Source organism: Gouania willdenowi, chromosome 1, assembly GCF_900634775.1.
Source record: "Gouania willdenowi chromosome 1, fGouWil2.1, whole genome shotgun sequence".
NCBI lineage: Eukaryota > Metazoa > Chordata > Actinopteri > Blenniiformes > Gobiesocidae > Gouania > Gouania willdenowi.
In genome coordinates, this window is record NC_041044.1 from 34,397,206 (window position 1) to 34,414,706 (window position 17,501).

The 17,501-nt window shown below is 37.7% G+C and overlaps 1 protein-coding gene across 1 annotated transcript in view; it reads left to right on the plus strand.

Annotated features, from left to right (window-relative positions):
* The window catches only part of helz (helicase with zinc finger), a 63,882-nt gene extending 46,642 nt beyond the window's left edge, over positions 1 to 17,240 (plus strand). Inside the window, exons 25-33 of the mRNA XM_028462884.1 lie at positions 572 to 617; positions 2,862 to 3,049; positions 3,926 to 4,130; positions 4,210 to 4,292; positions 7,492 to 7,984; positions 9,052 to 9,307; positions 9,468 to 10,146; positions 11,376 to 11,670; positions 13,654 to 17,240. Coding sequence (XP_028318685.1) covers positions 572 to 617; positions 2,862 to 3,049; positions 3,926 to 4,130; positions 4,210 to 4,292; positions 7,492 to 7,984; positions 9,052 to 9,307; positions 9,468 to 10,146; positions 11,376 to 11,670; positions 13,654 to 14,030 — 2,622 coding nt within the window. The 3' untranslated portion in view covers positions 14,031 to 17,240. The remainder of the gene's footprint in view (positions 1 to 571; positions 618 to 2,861; positions 3,050 to 3,925; positions 4,131 to 4,209; positions 4,293 to 7,491; positions 7,985 to 9,051; positions 9,308 to 9,467; positions 10,147 to 11,375; positions 11,671 to 13,653) is intronic.
* Positions 17,241 to 17,501: the final 261 nt, after the last annotated feature.

Genomic DNA, 17,501 nt, shown 5'->3' on the forward strand with positions numbered 1-17,501 from the left:
GCATGTTAGACTATGGGCACCACTCTCAGCCTGGTGTGTCTGGCATTGCTGAGGTAATGTTACAGCCTAAAATAGCCACAAGAACAAGTTGCTTCTGCCACAAAATGTCAAATCTGTCAGTTTTTAAAGGAGAGTCACAAACCTTGGTTGAAAAACAAAGTTGTTAAAGACGTGACGTCTAATTTTAGGCAATGTGTTAAATCTTTTTAAAAGTAGTTCTGGGGAAGAAACATTACAGCTTAAAATGTTTGACTCTTTATTTTGATAAATATTGCTTTTGCTCTGTTTGACAAAGAGAGAGTAGACATTAAAAAATAGCCACTTAAAAAATGTTATATTGAGTGTAAAATATTCCTGTTAATGTGTCGAATTTATTTTAAATTACCACAATATGTTATTACTAGAACAGACTCCTGCACTTGCAATAAGTAGTAGTTTTGTGGGTTTTTTTGCCTAAACACTTTGATCGCCTTCTGCTATACAGAAGAGGTAGCTTATTGTAGTTGTGTTTGTCATGTTTTCAGTCACTGGTTGTGTAAAATGCAGCTTCATCTGTCATTTTCTCCTACAGGGGAAACATTCAAACCACACAGAGCATCTTCCACCTGAAGCTTATGGTGAGTAAAAACCCCTTATCTGGATTGAACTCACCTTTTGCCCTGCTTGTGGTCTGTTACGTCTCTTACTGTATTACAGCACTGCAGAGTGAGGGGTAAAGCAGTTTGATGTATATCACTTTAAGCTAATTTCACAGAATATTCAAGGCATCTTAACTTGTTAATTGTTAAATTGGGGGGGGGGGGTACCATGCTTTTGAATAATGGAAATGGACAAAACAGAATTTACAGAAATAACTGAGCAAAAGACAAATTGATTCAATAAATGGAATTTATGGTTCCTAAGCTTTCAAAAAATAAAAATCCAAACCACTTTGTTTAGGTATTGTTTGTTAAAGCAGGGGTTCTCAACTCAGGGTTGGGGGGAAAAAAATACATTTGACGATTTATTGAGATTTTTTGGGTGTCGATTTTAATAATCGATTTTGCTTCCCAGTATTGATTTTTTTATTTATTGTATTTTTCACATTTTCGTGATCGACCACTGGGTGGCGGTAATGCACCAACAAGTGAGTGCAAACACGAGGAAGACTTAGCAGAAGAAGAGTAGCAGCAGCTGGGACTTCCCTTTAGCAAACAAACCAACAACCGTAATTACGATTTAAATCAAAAGTATGGACATGCTTTTGATTGATTCTATGGCAAATGGATTTAGACATGACCAAAGCTGTATTAAACTCTGCTTCGGACAAGTAGCGTATTGTGTAACACAACGAACATTACTGCTCATCTTGTCCGCCACCACCCAGACATAAAGCTAGAGTAAGCAAGATAAGACACCCGGCAGCAGACCAACGGACCCTGGATGGGATATTAAATAAACTTATCCAGGTAATGAAGCCATTATGTCAGATGAGGCAGATCCAACCCTGTCCATCATAGCGCCTCTACACACACACACACCTCCTCCAAGCTACACATGCACGTCAAATGTTTGACTAATAAGTTCAAATTTACCAGTTTTAGAATGGGCAAAATGCGTTACATTTAATTATATTTTATTCTTGCTGTTCACTCCTTTTCTTGGAAGGATGTTAGCTGCTGCGTCGTGGAGCTGATCAGCTGTGTGCCGCGGTGCGCACGTCAGCTGCAGCTTGTGAATTGAAACTTAGACAGACGTCAGAAAGATGTCCTCACTGGTCAACGGTTTTAACACCGTGTCCAACGTAAAGCCACAGTTTGATCACACTACAGAGTAAAATATATGATTATCATCACTGTAGAATTGCAATACTTGTAAAATCAGAATCGCAATTTAAATCGAATCGGCATCCAAGAATCGGGATTAAAATCGAATCTGGACAAAAGAATATCGTCCCAACCCTGTTCTCAACCTTGGGGTCAGGACCCCATTTGGGGTTGTGAAACACTGAGAGGGGGTCAACAGATGCCTTCAAGAATCTAAGAATGTTTTTTTTTTAACAATTTGACCCTATTTTTGCTTATTTTTACCCTTTTTCTGCAGCTACACCAAACTTGTCATATTTTGATTTATTTGCATCACTTTTTCTTGCCATGTTTTGGCTCCTTTTAATGGATTTTTGCTACATTATTCCCATTTCTGCCACTTCTCCATCAAATTTCAATGTCTTTTCTGCACATTTTTTTCACTTTCAAGACAATTTTGGAACTTATAAACCCTTTCCACCACTTTTCTCACCTAAGGTTTCATATGTTGACCCTTTATTGTCACCTTTTACCTTATTTTTGCCAATTTAACAACATCCACAATTTATCATACCCATTATTTGCCGTTTTGTTTTTGTCTGTACTCAGATTAATAAATAAATGTGTTTATCACAGATTCATAGAACAATGGACCATCATTTTGCTGACTTTTTGGATGGGCCTCAAAAAGCTCTCCCCTTTATTTCCTCTTATAGATGGCCCTGTCTTCACATGACTGTTCTAGATTGTTCATGTCTGAGATTGAAATGCAATGTGATATTACACAGAGTGTACCTGAATTTTTAGTATACAATGCGTTGCCTTTAATTATAGAAATCAGAGATGGACTTAAAATGTGGGTTAAAAAAACCAAAGGATTATTTTGTTTTTAGTGCATGTCAGTCATGTTGTTCCTGATTATTACGAAAGTCCATATGGGTGCATTAGGCCCTGGGGCTATTGAAGCAATCAAAACCGTGCAGGCTACAAAAATATGATGATGCTCAGTTTTTTTCAGTTGCTTAGTAACAGGCTGTAACATTCATCATTTGTGTTTTCTATGTTTCTCTGCTGTAGTCCAACCCAGCTCTGCCGTGTTGATGGGAACCCCTATTCGTGCATTCTCTCCACCTTTGGGCAGTGCACCGGCAGCAATGGGCAAATCTCCCAGTCCTGTGCAGAGGATCGATCCTCATACCGGTGCCAGCATCCTTTACGTTCCCGCGGTGTACGGTGGAAACATGGTGATGTCCATGCCGCTGCCTGTAAGTGGTTTTTTTCTAGTCGTACCCATGAGTCAATACCAAGTGAAAGCCAATCACTTCAATAAATTAACAGTTTTGTGATTGATATTTATTAAAATGTTTAGCAAATAACTGTAAATGCCTTTCGATACTGTCTCCAAGTTTTCCTCCCCATACAACATTACCAGAGGTGAAAGTAACAGATTACAAGTACTCACAAGACTGTAAATGAGTTTTTTTTATGGGTATTTGTACCTTTTTTGAGTATAATTCTAAGTTGTTCATTTAACTTGTACTCAAGTACGTTTTAAAGAAGTTGAATCATTTGCTACATTTCTACACTCAACTGTTAACGAGTAAGTTATTTTATTTATTTATTTATTTTTAAATGATTAACAGACATTGTGAAACTATTATAAAAAAAAAAAAATGAAATGACCAGACATTTTGACAAACCTTTTATACAGATGCCTTTGTGGAAAATAAATTAAGTTCCCTTTATGGTAGATTTAGTCTCTTCCTTTTTAAGATTAGATAAGATTGCCTTTATTTGTCCCACAAAGGGGACATTTGTACACACTATAATTCCTGACTGTTGTGTGTGGATTGGCTGCCAATTTTAAGTTTATACATGTGATGTTTACTGCATGCGTGTTTCAATTTATTACCAAAAATAAACCTGTGGGTTCCAAGTAACTTTTACTTTGACTACTATTTAATTGAGCTACTTTTGTACTTTAATTTAAATCAAGTAACAGTACTTCTACTTGAGCAGGATATATTGGTACTCTTTACACCACTGAACATTAAGACTGTTGTGGTTTTCCTTTCCTGTTGTGTTTTACATTGTCCATTGGAAAGGTAATGTTACCTATTTTGCTTCCCTTTTCCTTATAGTTGCCCTGGCCAGGTTACCAGAATCGCTTTGCTGTAGACCCTCGAATGATGAGCCACCCCGCAGCCATGGCCTACAACTTTAATCTGTTGCAGCCTCAGAACCGCAGCTCCCCTGTCCCTTACAGCGGGGTAGCCCACCCGTCTCCTCTTGGTATGGGTCAGCCCAGTCCTGACAAGGAGCTACATGCTGACCCTATCAGAAACGGTATGTGCTTAAGTTTTTTTTCCAACTCAGCTGTTATTAAGGTCCAGATTTAAGCGTGTTGTTCTGGTGTTTTCTTTAGGTAAGTTGGAAGGTTGTTCAAAGCCAGATCAGAGTCGTCTTCAAACACCAGAGAGAAAAATGACCGACCTGAAGGAAAAACAGGCAAGTTCATTTTTGTTGCATTGCTTTATACTTGTCATTTTTATGATTTATTTTATTTTTTTGCATAGAGATGAGTAATTCTACCCCTTGTTTTATTTACATGTCATTTACATGTTGGCCTCTTAAGTCTCTTCTATAGCTGAACAACAACAGCTTTTTCAACCTGAGTGGTTTACCCTGATCAAGATATCAATCATCTTGAGAGATGTAACTAATAAAATTTTAATAATGAATTATTTCCCATGCGTTCAATTACAGTAAATATTGTATATCAGACAAAATATCTGCTTCAATTTCTTGTTAATAAGTTTGATTATCTTCAACACGAAAAAATAAGGCCATATTAGTGTTGTTTATTCCATTGATGCACTTTATTGTCAACACATAAAAATTTGTCTGCTAAGCATGTACAGTAGGGTGGTTCACAATATAATGGTATAAAAAAGTTTTCCAAATTTTGCCCGATCGCATTTTGCCTTGTTCCTGTTAATATTTTGAACATCTGCACCAAAAATTGGGCCAATATAACGTCCGTTTATGGTGGCACACTTTTTCACAATTGTTTTTGCTCAACCAAAGAATGTGTAACTTTCACAGATATCAGAAACTTTAACGATATAAAGGTAAGTATATTCATAAATAGTTTCTCCCTATATTTATACCAGATGAGTAAGAACATTAGTTTCAACTATTTCTGACTGGGTTGGAGCCAATTATAATTGTAATCGCGTAATTGGTAATTAATTACAATTGACATAATTATAATTTAAACCATATTTCAAAAAATATGTTGCTGTTGTAATCGCAATTGAATTGTAATAGAGTTCAGATAATTGACTTTGTAATTGTAATTGGCATGAACATTTTATAAAAACGGTCATTTACGATGTAATTTAATGCTAGAGAACAGTGTTATAGTTCTATGATTCACACATCGGCCTGTGAAGGAAATCATTAAAATATGTTTCATATTAAGTTTGCCCGTTAGTTCTCTTGAGAATCATTGTACCGTTTAAAAACTGACAGAAAAAAGGCTCAGACACCCACATCAAAAATATTAATACCAATATTTTCATGGATAAGGAAGCCAAACAAGGCAACTAAGAGATGAGGAACATATTGAATGATGAATAATAGTTTTTTAGTGTATTTTACAGCTGATTTAAGACAAAACTCACCCATTATCATTAGAGACGCTAACAGAAAGCTAACACAAGAGGAAGGTTATGTTTTATGGGCTGTTGTATTAAAGGCTCAATAATAGTGATTAATTGTAATTTAATCTTAGTAACTGAGAACATAATTATAATTGATTTCAGAAGGAAAATAATAGTAATTGAAAAAAATGACGGTCAACATAATCGTAATTGAGTTGTAATTGAATATGGATAATTGAAGATGTAATTGTAATTGGCCTCAACCCTGATATCTGAAAATAGAAAAAACTTCAACATTGTGAAAAAAAGTGTGCCACTCCTAAATGTGCAGCGATTGACTCCATTTTTGGTAACAGATGTTTACAATCTCAATTTGAACAAGGAAAAAAGCGATTATATCATATAAATCTCTGGTCTTTGGAGAGAGCAGACGTGTTTTCATTCGCTCCGATAACACGACCTTGGCTACAGCTGGTTACAGCTGAACAGCCTGAAAAATTGGGCCCAAGACTGAAGGAAAATGGTGAAAAAACCGCAGGGAGGCCCTTCAGAACCCAATTCGGGTTTGGAAGAGGTCAAGGAGATGATACGCGAGGGTCTACGAAACCTATCTGCCGAGATAAAGTCATTGGAAAAGACGCTGGAAAACTCACTGGAAAACCTACAAAGCGAAGCAAAGGTACTGAAAGAAAAGAATGAAAGAAATGCTGAAGAGATAAAATTGTTGAACGCCAGGGTTGAACAGCTGGAACAAAAGGAAAGAGAGAAAGATGTCATCATCACAGGCCTAAAGATAAAACCCAGGAGTTACGCGAGTGACGAAGAAACAAAATCGATTGAACAACAGGTCATTGACTACCTGGAGTCGAAGGACATTGTCCTGAACCCTGACAACATCAACTCCTGCCATCTCCTGCCAAAGAAAAATGATAACAGAGCTATAAAAAAATAACCTTCAAGAACATGAAATTCAAAGGAGAACTACTGAAGCAAGGAAGAAAGCTGAAGGAAACGAAGGTTTTTATTAATGAAATCCTGACAAAAAAAAATGCAAGCATCGCATGGAAGGCACGCCAAATAAAAAAAGGAAAGATTCTAAAGACGTGGACAAGGAACTGCAGGATTTACATCACACCACTGGGAGAAGAGAACGGAAAACCAATCCTCATCAAAACGATGGAAGACTCGGGAAAATACGAAGGATCCACCTAAACAACAACATTACTGATGGTAATCATGGATATGGACCCAGATCTATATAAACACTGGAAACAAAACTCAGACTGTGATTATTTTACGGAGACTGAATTAAATGTGGAAACCAAGAATAAAAAAGGTCTGTCATTTATTCATTTCAATTGCTAGGTGGTGGGGTGATTAAGGATTACATTAAATTTAAATTCAAAGTGTTTATTGTCATATGCGCAGTTAGAAACACGTTTTCCTGTACAATGAAATTACTACCTTGCTTATGAACTAAGATATAATAATGTGTTTATACAATTTAAATCTAACAGTGGAAAATACAACACTGCCAATAGAACTAACAACAGCTGGATTAACCTTGATGTAGAGACAAAACAAGCTGCAAATTTGTGTGTCCAAAAGAGACATTCCCGAGTGGTGACATTATGGATGAAAGGGGAAAAAAACTTCCAAACACCTTCGAAAGCGTAACTGTTCTTGCACTGGAGGAATGCTAACAGCGTCTGGCAGGGAACAAGGCCAACACGAACAACGATAAAGAGGAGGAGGAATAATAAAAAAAAAATAAAATAAAAACAAAACACTGACTACAGATGAGAATACACAAAAAAAGGACTGTTCAGAACAACTCAAGAATTTTTGACCAGAGAGACATGTAAACCCATGTAAATTTGCGATGGTAAAACAGGGGACGGGACCCAGATAAGCAAACTGCTTCTCTCGTCTCCTTTTTTGGCATGTACAAAAAAAAAAAAGTGAATTTAACCATGTCGGAAATAAACTGAATAAATAAATAAATAAATAAAATAAAAATTATTTTGGTTTTTTTCCTTTAGGCTGATGTTGACACTGTCCAAAATCGAAATCTGGATTCCCAGACCGATGGAGTCATTGGATTTCCCAACCCGTTGCTTCATCGCAAAGACCCCTCTGCTCCTCAGAGACCCCTCCCTTACCACCTTGCCCCACCCAACCAAGCTTTCCCACCACACCCAAGCAGTGGACGAAACTACCCCCAACAGTACTCTGTCTCCAGGCTTCCCTATCGAGTCAACCAGCCCCAGCACTCGGGGATACCCCAACAGAATCAGCAGCAGCAGCTCAGTCCTGCTTTTACAGCTGGAGGCCACAGCGCCTCTTTCTTCAGTGGTGCCATATCCACCCACAGAACAGTACAGTCTCCCACTTTGGATGGCCCAGACTTGGTGGGTGGGGAGGAGATGAGCAGCTCTGTTAGGACTCCAATGGGACACCATCCAGGCCTTTTGCAGCATAACAGGGTGGGCAGTTTAGGAGATGGACAAGATGGAAACCTAGGAGACGGTCTAGGTGAGTGGATTTTTATCAGTTCACTTAAATATTTTAGATTTCAGGGTTCTCACCAGGAATTTTTCACAGTGTAGGGGGATCGCGAGGTGCGTGAGCGAGGGCCGCTGGCACAAATATTGTAGGGGTGTCAGGACGCATCCCCCCCATTGAAAATTTTGAAAATTATAACCCGCTCACAGACAAACTTTGTGAAGTAAAGCTAAAAATGTTCTTTTTTTTATTTTTGTTCCTGCCTTACTTTAAAGCCAAAACTTGTTGAACCTTTGAAGGTGATAATGACTGTAGTTAGAATTCTGTATGCTGTATAGACAAGAAATAACGTTTTATTGAAAAGACTGATTCAAAGGTCCGGTTTTCAAATTTAAATGATGTATTTTGTGGAACCCACAGTAATATTGGGACTGTTTTGGACACGCTCCCACCCAAACTAATTAATTTTGAGATTATAAAGCACACCGTTTCTATTGGACGGTGATTATGGGTTACAAATCGGAGGATTCACTCTGCAGAGCTTTAATCAGGCCTAAAAAGAAGACCTGAGCCCGACAGAATACGGCCCGAACCCATCAGACCCGACAGTATTCACATCAGTGCGTGTGCATGTAGAATGATTTGTTGCAAGTTATAAACTCGACGAGCAGCTTCATGTGCCGCTACATGCTATGTCCAGTTGAAGCACACTGTAATCGTAATAACTGTCCAATATAAACAAAGTGGAGGATGCACACAGGCAACATTGGTGGCTGCAGGAGTCCTCGGGTAATAACGAAAGCATCCAAGCAAATCGCCTATGTTAAATAGACGGTGCGGCTGACGTATGTGTTTCTCGGTTATGCAGATTAAAAGGAGTTTAAACAACACGAACACCCCTGGAAGCGCCCCTTGCGCTGTGTTTCAACCAGCGTAGGGGGCGACATCACACCGCAGGGGATCAAAATTACACCTTAGGGTGCCCCTATGCTCAACTGCGCTGGCAAGAACCCTGGATTTTCTAAAAGGGACATAAATCTGTTTATTATGTATTAGAGAGTCTACATGTTTTGCACTAACCTCTGTTGTCTATTCAGACCTTCAGGGTCCTATGGCTCTGGAGGCCTTGAGCCAACAGCAGCAAGCAGCCAGGCATGGACAGTGGGGGGAGGCAGCAGGAGCTTTCATCCAAGGAAGCGTCGCCTTCCCTTTGCCTCAGCAGCTCGCCCACCTTGCTCAGTCCGGCATGCCTCGTTTCCCACATCAGATGCTTCCTGCAGCGAGCTGGGGTCTTGGTGCCAATGTAGATGAAGAAACAGTTTCCTCTGCATCTAGCGGTCCTCCTTTCACCAGGTTAGTGCAGATGATTTCAGATTAGTCGTTTTTACAAACACACCTTGAGTACTTTTTTTAACCATTTTATGGATATAGCTTTTGATATGTAAAAATAAAAGGGTCACATGCAATTTGCATCATAAAAACTTTAGGATTCACGTGTAAAACTTAATTCCAGATACCCTGGTCTCTTGAGAGAGATCCCCCCCCAGGAGCAGCCTGAGCCCAGGGAAGCAGCTGAGATCCAACCTCCACCTCAGTCTCGGCTCCTTCAGTACCGCCAATCTCGTGCCTCAGGTGACCCCTCGTCCCTAACGCCCATCTCTAATCATACTGGGCATTTTCCATCAGGACTTTACTCCCAGGAGACGGGTCGCAACATGCTGAATGACAACTTCATCAATAACCAAGCTCTGCAGCAGCATCACCACCCGGGGAATCCAATCTACAACACTGGTAGCTACCCACATCAGCCACCAGCTCCTTCCTCCAGCCCCCCACCCTCCCAGGTCAAATACCTTCTGCAGGAGGCACAGTGGTCCCAAGGCGGAGCCACATCTATAAACCAGTCACAGCAGAACCACATATTAGGCAACCAGGGCCACAGCCTCTCTTATGCATTACCTGCCATGGCTCACCCTGGCAGGCAGGACAATGTCCACCTAATGCAACTTCACCAACAGCACCACCAGCAACAACAACAGCAGCAACAACAACAGCAGCAGCAGCAACAGCAGCAGCAGCAACAACAACAGCAACAGCAACAACAACAACAGAATCAAGGTCCAGATCAGGAGTCCTTTCACCCACTCTCTCCCAGAACTTCAGGAGCCACAGCCCTTCACAATGTAGATGAGGTAAGGTTTGCTTATTTCTTATATTCACTTTGTTAAATAGAGTAAAATAGAATAAGATAAATTTCATTTCCATATGTACAATTTAAAAAGATCAGGTACAATGGAATTTTTGTGTATGTCCCTGAATGTAATGTAATGTAATAGAAACAGTTAATAGTAGAAACAGCAGTAAATTCGAATAAAAAAAGAACCTAAATTGGGGGAATAAAGTTTCTTTTCCAAGTTTTCTTTTTCTTTTTTAAATACAAATCCCTCTTTTGGTCATACTTTTTTTAATTCATTTTTTAAAAGGAATTTAGGCCCTGTCCACATGGAGAAGGGTTGTAGGTTAAACGGTCAAGTTTTTTTTTTTTTGGTTACGCCTCGCGTTTACACGGCAACAAAGATTTGGAAGCCGAATACGGTAACTTCTGAAAACGGGTCCCAGAGTGGGAAAGTCTGAGAACGCAGCCCACTGGGGTGCCTTGAGAACGGTGTATACGCTACTCTGCAACTGATGATGCCATAGCCCCACAACAACAACAATAATGATGGCAACAAAGCAGAAGCTCTTCATTGTCATCGATCCACGAGCAAATGTCCCATCATGTCTTTGTCTCCATCTCTTTCCCATTTTCTTTTGTATGTCCTGTTTTTTAGTAACGCAAGTTTTACGCCCATCCTCGGGTGTCTTCTTCTTCTTCTTCCTCTGTATTTATGGCAGAGTGCACGCCACAAGGCGTATTACTGCCCCCCCTTTACTGGTCTTTATTGGAACGACTAGATCCTCCCGTACGTTCCAGTGTCATGCAGGAACTGCACCTAATCCAGACATGCTGCCTTTCTCTTGATGTCTTGTTCCCTGTTTTGGTGTATTTCTGTAACAGCGTTATAGCTCCACATAGAGGCCTGTAATGTTTATTACAGCGTTTTTCGCCGTTCCGTGTGGACACACACATAATTACCCATTTTAGGGGGAAGCGTTTTTGTTTTGTCTCCATGTGAATGGGGCCTTAGTCACTACAGTTATCAAATGGGGCTTTGATCAAAGTTGTTTTGGGGTTTATAAATCACTTATTGTTGCTAAATGTCACTTGTGAATAAGTAGCAGAATCAACTGCTTTGTGATAAGTTCTTCATTCTTGTTTGGTAAAACCTAATGTGTGGGAAGGATTCCGCATTAGATTACTGGATATATTGGTTTCCTGTTCTCACTCTTTATATTTCACTGTTTTCCTCGCCTTGCACAGTATGAGCCTCGAGGTCCGGGTCGGCCTCTCTATCAGCGCCGCATCTCCTCAACTTACCCAGATGAACCATCTCCAGCCAATACCCAGAATGCTCTGTGTCAGCAGCCCCAGTCATGCCCTTCAGACAGCCAAGATCACCCAAATCCACACCTACAGCACCATCAGCACCCACACGCTTCTTACGGCTATTCATCACACGACCACCTCTGGCCCAGTAACGGCGGTGGCCCGGGTCCTTTTCAGAACATTCCCTGTAACGGAGCTGGAACACTTGCTCAGCACAGGGAACTTCTAGGTAAGTTGTTAACCTTGAGAATAAAACATTTCTTTTCCCAACTTTTTCAATAATTTTATTGTTTTTATAATTGGAAACATTTTCAGTCATGGGTTAATTACAGGGTTGTGGTCAATTAAATTTTTTATTTACAATTATAATGTAATTTATTATCAATTACGGGATTTTTAATTGACCCCAACCCTGGTTAATTGTCCCTCTGATGCTGAACCTTTTACAATTAAGGAAATAATGGCACTTTTGACTTTTTCTAACGTAGAAGTTCGTCATCGCTGAATTGTTTCTCTTCAAGGTCCAACATGTAATATGTTTTATACATATACATTATGCTGTCATTATCTGTCATTAGCAATGATAAGCTGTCATTAAGTGTTGTTTGGAATTATGTTGGCATTTTTTGGGTTAAGTGGAGGGATCTAGTGGGGTTAGGTAGGGGTAGATTTACGTCAGGGGTCACCAACACAGTGCCCACGGACACCAGGAAGCCCTGATGGACCATGTGAGGTGCCCTCAACAGCTCTAGTCACCAATGAGCTCCATTTAAATCAGATTTAGTGTCCAGGATTCAAACTCACAAAGATAAATACATGTGAGAGATATAGAGTTAGTACTAAATGAGCCTTCTTTAAATGTTTATTTTCACTGAAACATAGTGACAAATGTTTTAAAGTGTTGCAGATCTGGCGTATGGTCAGTGGTATGTTTTATATAATATTATTATCTATATATAAGATTTATTTTTAAAAACGTAAGGTGGATTTTCTATAAACTTTAATGAAAATAAAACAATTGCATGAATTAGGAGAAATAAAGTTTTTCAAGTTTAAACTTTAACATTTTCTACCTGTTTAAGTTACTGCTAGCTTTCCTTATTATCTTACCCTCTAATTAAAGTGAAGCCGTGAACGTTTCATATTTAAGAAGTGCTTTTCTAACTGGGAGCCCTTCAAACTATACAGTAGCTATGAAGTAGGTCACAGTTTCAGAGAAGTTGTTGGTGGTTTTAGTGGTTAGAGGTAAAGGTAATGAACAACACTTAATGACAGCCTTCGTAACACCTTATTCATGTTAATGACAGGTGTCATGTCATAATATCGACAGCGTAATGTCAGCATTTATTAGAGTTGGGGTGAATTACATTTTTCAGTTACAATAAGGTTTTTAATTACCCATGTTCAATTACAGCTCAATTAAGATTACAGTGACCAGCATTTTTTCCAATTATAATTAATTTACAATTTTTTTTATCCTCAAAAAGTCAATCCCATTTACATTCTCAATTACTAAAGCGTAATTACAATTAATCACAATTACTGAGTCTGATATAAATAACCTAAAAGTGAACCTTCCTCTTGTGTTAGCTTTCTGTTAGCATCTTTTATTATAACTGGTCCTAAATCAGCTGTAAAATACACTAAAAACAAATATCTGTCATCTAGTTTCGTTCCTATCTATTGATTACCTTGTTAGGCTTCCTAATCAATGAAAATATGTTTAATATAATATATTTATATTATGATATTTTTAATGTGGACATCTGAGCCTTTTTTGTGTCAGTATACCGTTAGATTTATTATTATTTTTTTCAATGGTAAATGTGGGATAGAACATGGTTCCCCAGTTTTGCGTTAAATTATAATTGATAGTTTTTACAGAATTTTCATGGCAATTACAATTACAAAGTCAATTATGTAAACTCAGTTGCAATGTAATTACAATTACAACAGCAGTAGTTTTTTAATAATTGTAATTATCAATTACGCAATTACAATTACAATTGACCCTAACCCCACTAGATCCTGCCACCTGACTCAAAAATCATACATGTTATAATTTAGCGAATGACATCCTTAATGACACCTTATTCATGCTAATGACAGGGTAATGTCAGCCTTATGTATTAAACTTATATTAAAGTGTTACCCACTATTTTAGCTTTTTAATATTTTTCATGAAATGTATCAAATTTTGTTCATTCTGCAGCGTCTAAGCGTCAGACGGAGGAGCAGGTGAAGGCAGAAGCAGCAGCAGCAACAGCAACTCAGCAGCAGACACACCCACAGTCCCTTCAGCACCAGTTCCCTCCTCTCATGTCCAAAAACAAGCAGCAACAACATCATCATCATCAGCCTCCGCCACCGCCGCAGTCACAGCCCACTGCAGAGCCAACCACTCAGGGGGCTCCAAATTTAAGCAAACCCCCCACCATGTCGTACGCGAGCGCCCTGCGGGCCCCGCCCAAGCCACGGGCCCTCCGGCCGGAGCAGGTGAAGAAGAACAGCGACCCTCTCTCTCTCCTCCAGGAGCTCAGTATAGGTAGTTCAAACGGTAGCAATGGGTACTACTCCTACTTTAAATGAGAACCATTTCTCCATCATAGTCAATAGGTAACCAAGAGAAAACTGTACTTTATGAAGAAAAAAAAATCAATAAAAATAGAAAACTTTTTTTTTTTAAGAAAAAAAACTATTAAAAAAAATAGTGTAAATTGATTTTATCAATTGTTTCTCTTCGTAGGTTTTTTCAGCTTTGTTATATTTTAACATTTTAATTTGTAATACTTTTTTTTTTGTCTCTCATATCTGTGAAGAAAGTATATGTAATGAATGCATTACTGTTATATATACATATGCATTATGTATATATGAATATATACTTATTTTATTCACTCTTGTATATGTAAGTAATGCATAAAAATAAAAATTAAAAAAAAGCATAAAAATGAAGAAAAAAACTAAACAGCTGAGACTGCAGACCACTTAGCTACTCGTCGGCTTTTCTTCACCTAATGGTTGATCAACGTGAGTGTTCTCAACCTCCTAAATATGTTGCTACACTAGTTTTATTTAGCCTAAACACAAAAATTCTGATTTCACCGTGATCGTCTCCTGTTATCGGTCGAGGGCTAAGTGGTCTGCTGACTCGGAGTAAATAAAAGTGTATAGAAGTAGATAAAGTTTTTTCCTTTTAATCTGTACATAGATATAAAAATAAAAGACTGAACTGTAAGCCACAGACATGTCCTTAAATCATGCTAGCATAAACGAGTTCCCTTCTTTTTGTCAGCTTTGACTTCTAAGAAATCCTAACTTGGGAATCAGTAGTAAATGTGATTATTTATGGGAAAAATAACAGTATAATATAATTTTTTCCAGAGGTTTCTGCCGTATATAAATGGAGGCAGATTTGGTTCATATTAAAAAAATAAATAAAATTAAAAAAAATTCTTTTAAAGACAGGCGGTTCATGTTGGAGCTTTGTAACGCAAGGTCAAATGAAGTTAGCAACTCCAATAACATGCAGTTTTATTTAAAAGCATGTTGAAAGTGTCTGTGTTTGTTCCTTTCATGTTTTTTTTCTTCCATGTTTTTCCAACATTTGCAGTATTTCTGAAGGCTTGTGTACACGAAGGTAAATTGTTGAGGTCAAAACTGTGCGTCGCACTGAAAGGGAACAAGTGATTCCTCCAGTCAGATGTTTCTGAACACTGTTGACTTTGCATTATTTTAATCTTGATGAAATTTTCACTACAGGTAAGAAATTTGAAATTAAAAGTAATGCCTTTTTTAAAAAAAATTTAAAATGTGAAATAGTTTTCAATAAATGGTCTCGGCGACGTGATTTTTTAAATCACGTAAATCTATTAAATGTGGTGACACTGACTCATAACAAAAAATTATATTCCTTTTTTTAACGATATTTTAAGATTTAAGCTCTGCTAATTAATAATTGCTTATTTGCACCACATTTACAGCGACATTCATTTTGTGTTCTTTTTGAATAGTATGTTAAATTGAGGTTTTTGTTTATTCAGACAAGGTTTTTCAGGAATTTTTTTAAAACAAAACCTCAACTTAACATGCTTTTTGACCATTGCCTATGCATTCATTAAATTAGTTTCCACAGAAAAGATGTAAATGATGTTCAAAAACCTTTGACTGTGAGAATGTTTGCGTTTAGACTGCGGGAAAGAACGTGAATTGACAGAATTTGGGGAAGTCGTTAATGATGGAAGGTCAGCTGTGTGCGATTTCTATTGTTACAGCAGCACGTGAGTTTAATTCTCCTACATTAACTGTATCTAAAGCTCATATCTTAGGCATTTCTGGATCCAAAAAATTACCCAAGACCTGATTCATGTCACTAAATTGCTCACTTTTATGTTTTTCTTTTCACTTTCAATCTAATGAGGCCTTTTATTAGTTTTACTTTTTCTGATATTAAGGATAGAAAACAATCAGATGTTCTTTGATGGGTCTAAAAAAAATAATGTTTTGTTTTTTGTTTTTTTTTTTTCGACACGATTTGAAGCTTGAGGTTTTTTGACTTGGTAGAAAAAAAACATACATGTAAATATACATTTTCTAGGTATTTACAAACAATAACTTGGACAGCGCCTTGATTTTGTAGAAGCTGTTTAAAGGAGAGGTTTTGCCCTTTTTAGATATGCAAATCCTAAAACAACAAAATGACATTTACTTAGCAATGGACAACAACATGGGAGTTAAACAAACTGGTTGTAACTTTTAGGTTTTTTTTTTTCTTTTTTTATTGTAAGTGGCAGAGGCTACTTACTTTACTGTACATGACATAGATTTTGCATTCATTTTTCTGGATTTGGTCTCGTTTCTTTTCACATCACAGCTGTGCAACAATCAAATCATTATTTTTTTCTAAATGTGAACCTTCTGTTTATGCATGTTAAGATGACCCCGGCTGGTTTTTAATCCTCCTTTTTATCAGTTTGTCTTGATTTTATGGTTTGAGAAACAAAAAAAACAAAAAAAAAGTTTAAAGTCAGATCTTTGGTATGTTATTTGATGTGTACAATAACTTGTGACATTATCAACAAAACTATGATATTTTACTAATGTGTCGATCAGTATGTAACGCTCATGTAAGATTTCTCGTTCTGCAGTTCATTAGCGGGTGATAGCTGAGGTTGCTCCAGGGTGCATGTTCACATTTCTGAATTATTTTTTTTTTTTTGATCCCTTGTTGGCTAATCTCTGAACTTGTGCAATACTTAATTTTTCACTGCTTCAGATACAGTTCTATTTATTGTGGAAGCAAAGGAGGTGGAGCCAAAGACATTTTTGAGGGACATTCAATTTTTCTTTGATTTTGTTTCTTTACAATCAAATCTGTTAAAAAAAATAGTAATAATAATATTAATTAAAATTATACATTTGATGTTATTTTTTTTGCAAGATTTTTTTTTTTTTTCGCTTTTAAAGCTAAAAAAGTGAGACTATCCTTAAAGCATGTGGAGAAGGAGCAACCTTTAGCCTAGCCGGCCGAGCTCTATGTTCATTCTAGTAGAAAATGCCATCCTTTCCCGTTATCTGTCGGCTCTCTTCTGTTCTTCCCCCCGCTACAGTTCATCTATGCCACTCCCGTTTTCCCAGTTTCCCATTGGTTCCCATCGTGGGTACATAAATAACAAATAGAGCTGTTTTACTTTTTTTTTTATTTCTTCTGGTGGTGGTTATATTAAAGGATTTAGACTGTGTTTTAAAGGTTTACTTTCCTTTTTTATTTGTTTCTCTATTAAAGTGTTTTTATTGAAACCTCTGTTTTTTTTAATCTACTTTCTAGATATTAAAGCTCTATACACATGGGCAACCTGGTGGCCCTCATGCTACTTTTGTGTGGGCCTAAAAAATAAACCCACAATCACTCCAAAAATACACAAAATGAGTCTGTAAAAATTACACAAAATAATAACAATGCATCCTCATCAAAGGTGGGCAGCTACAGGGTTATCAAGCCTGAGCTTGCGTCTCATAACTTTCCCACTCTCTCCTAACTGCTGCCTATCTACTTCACAC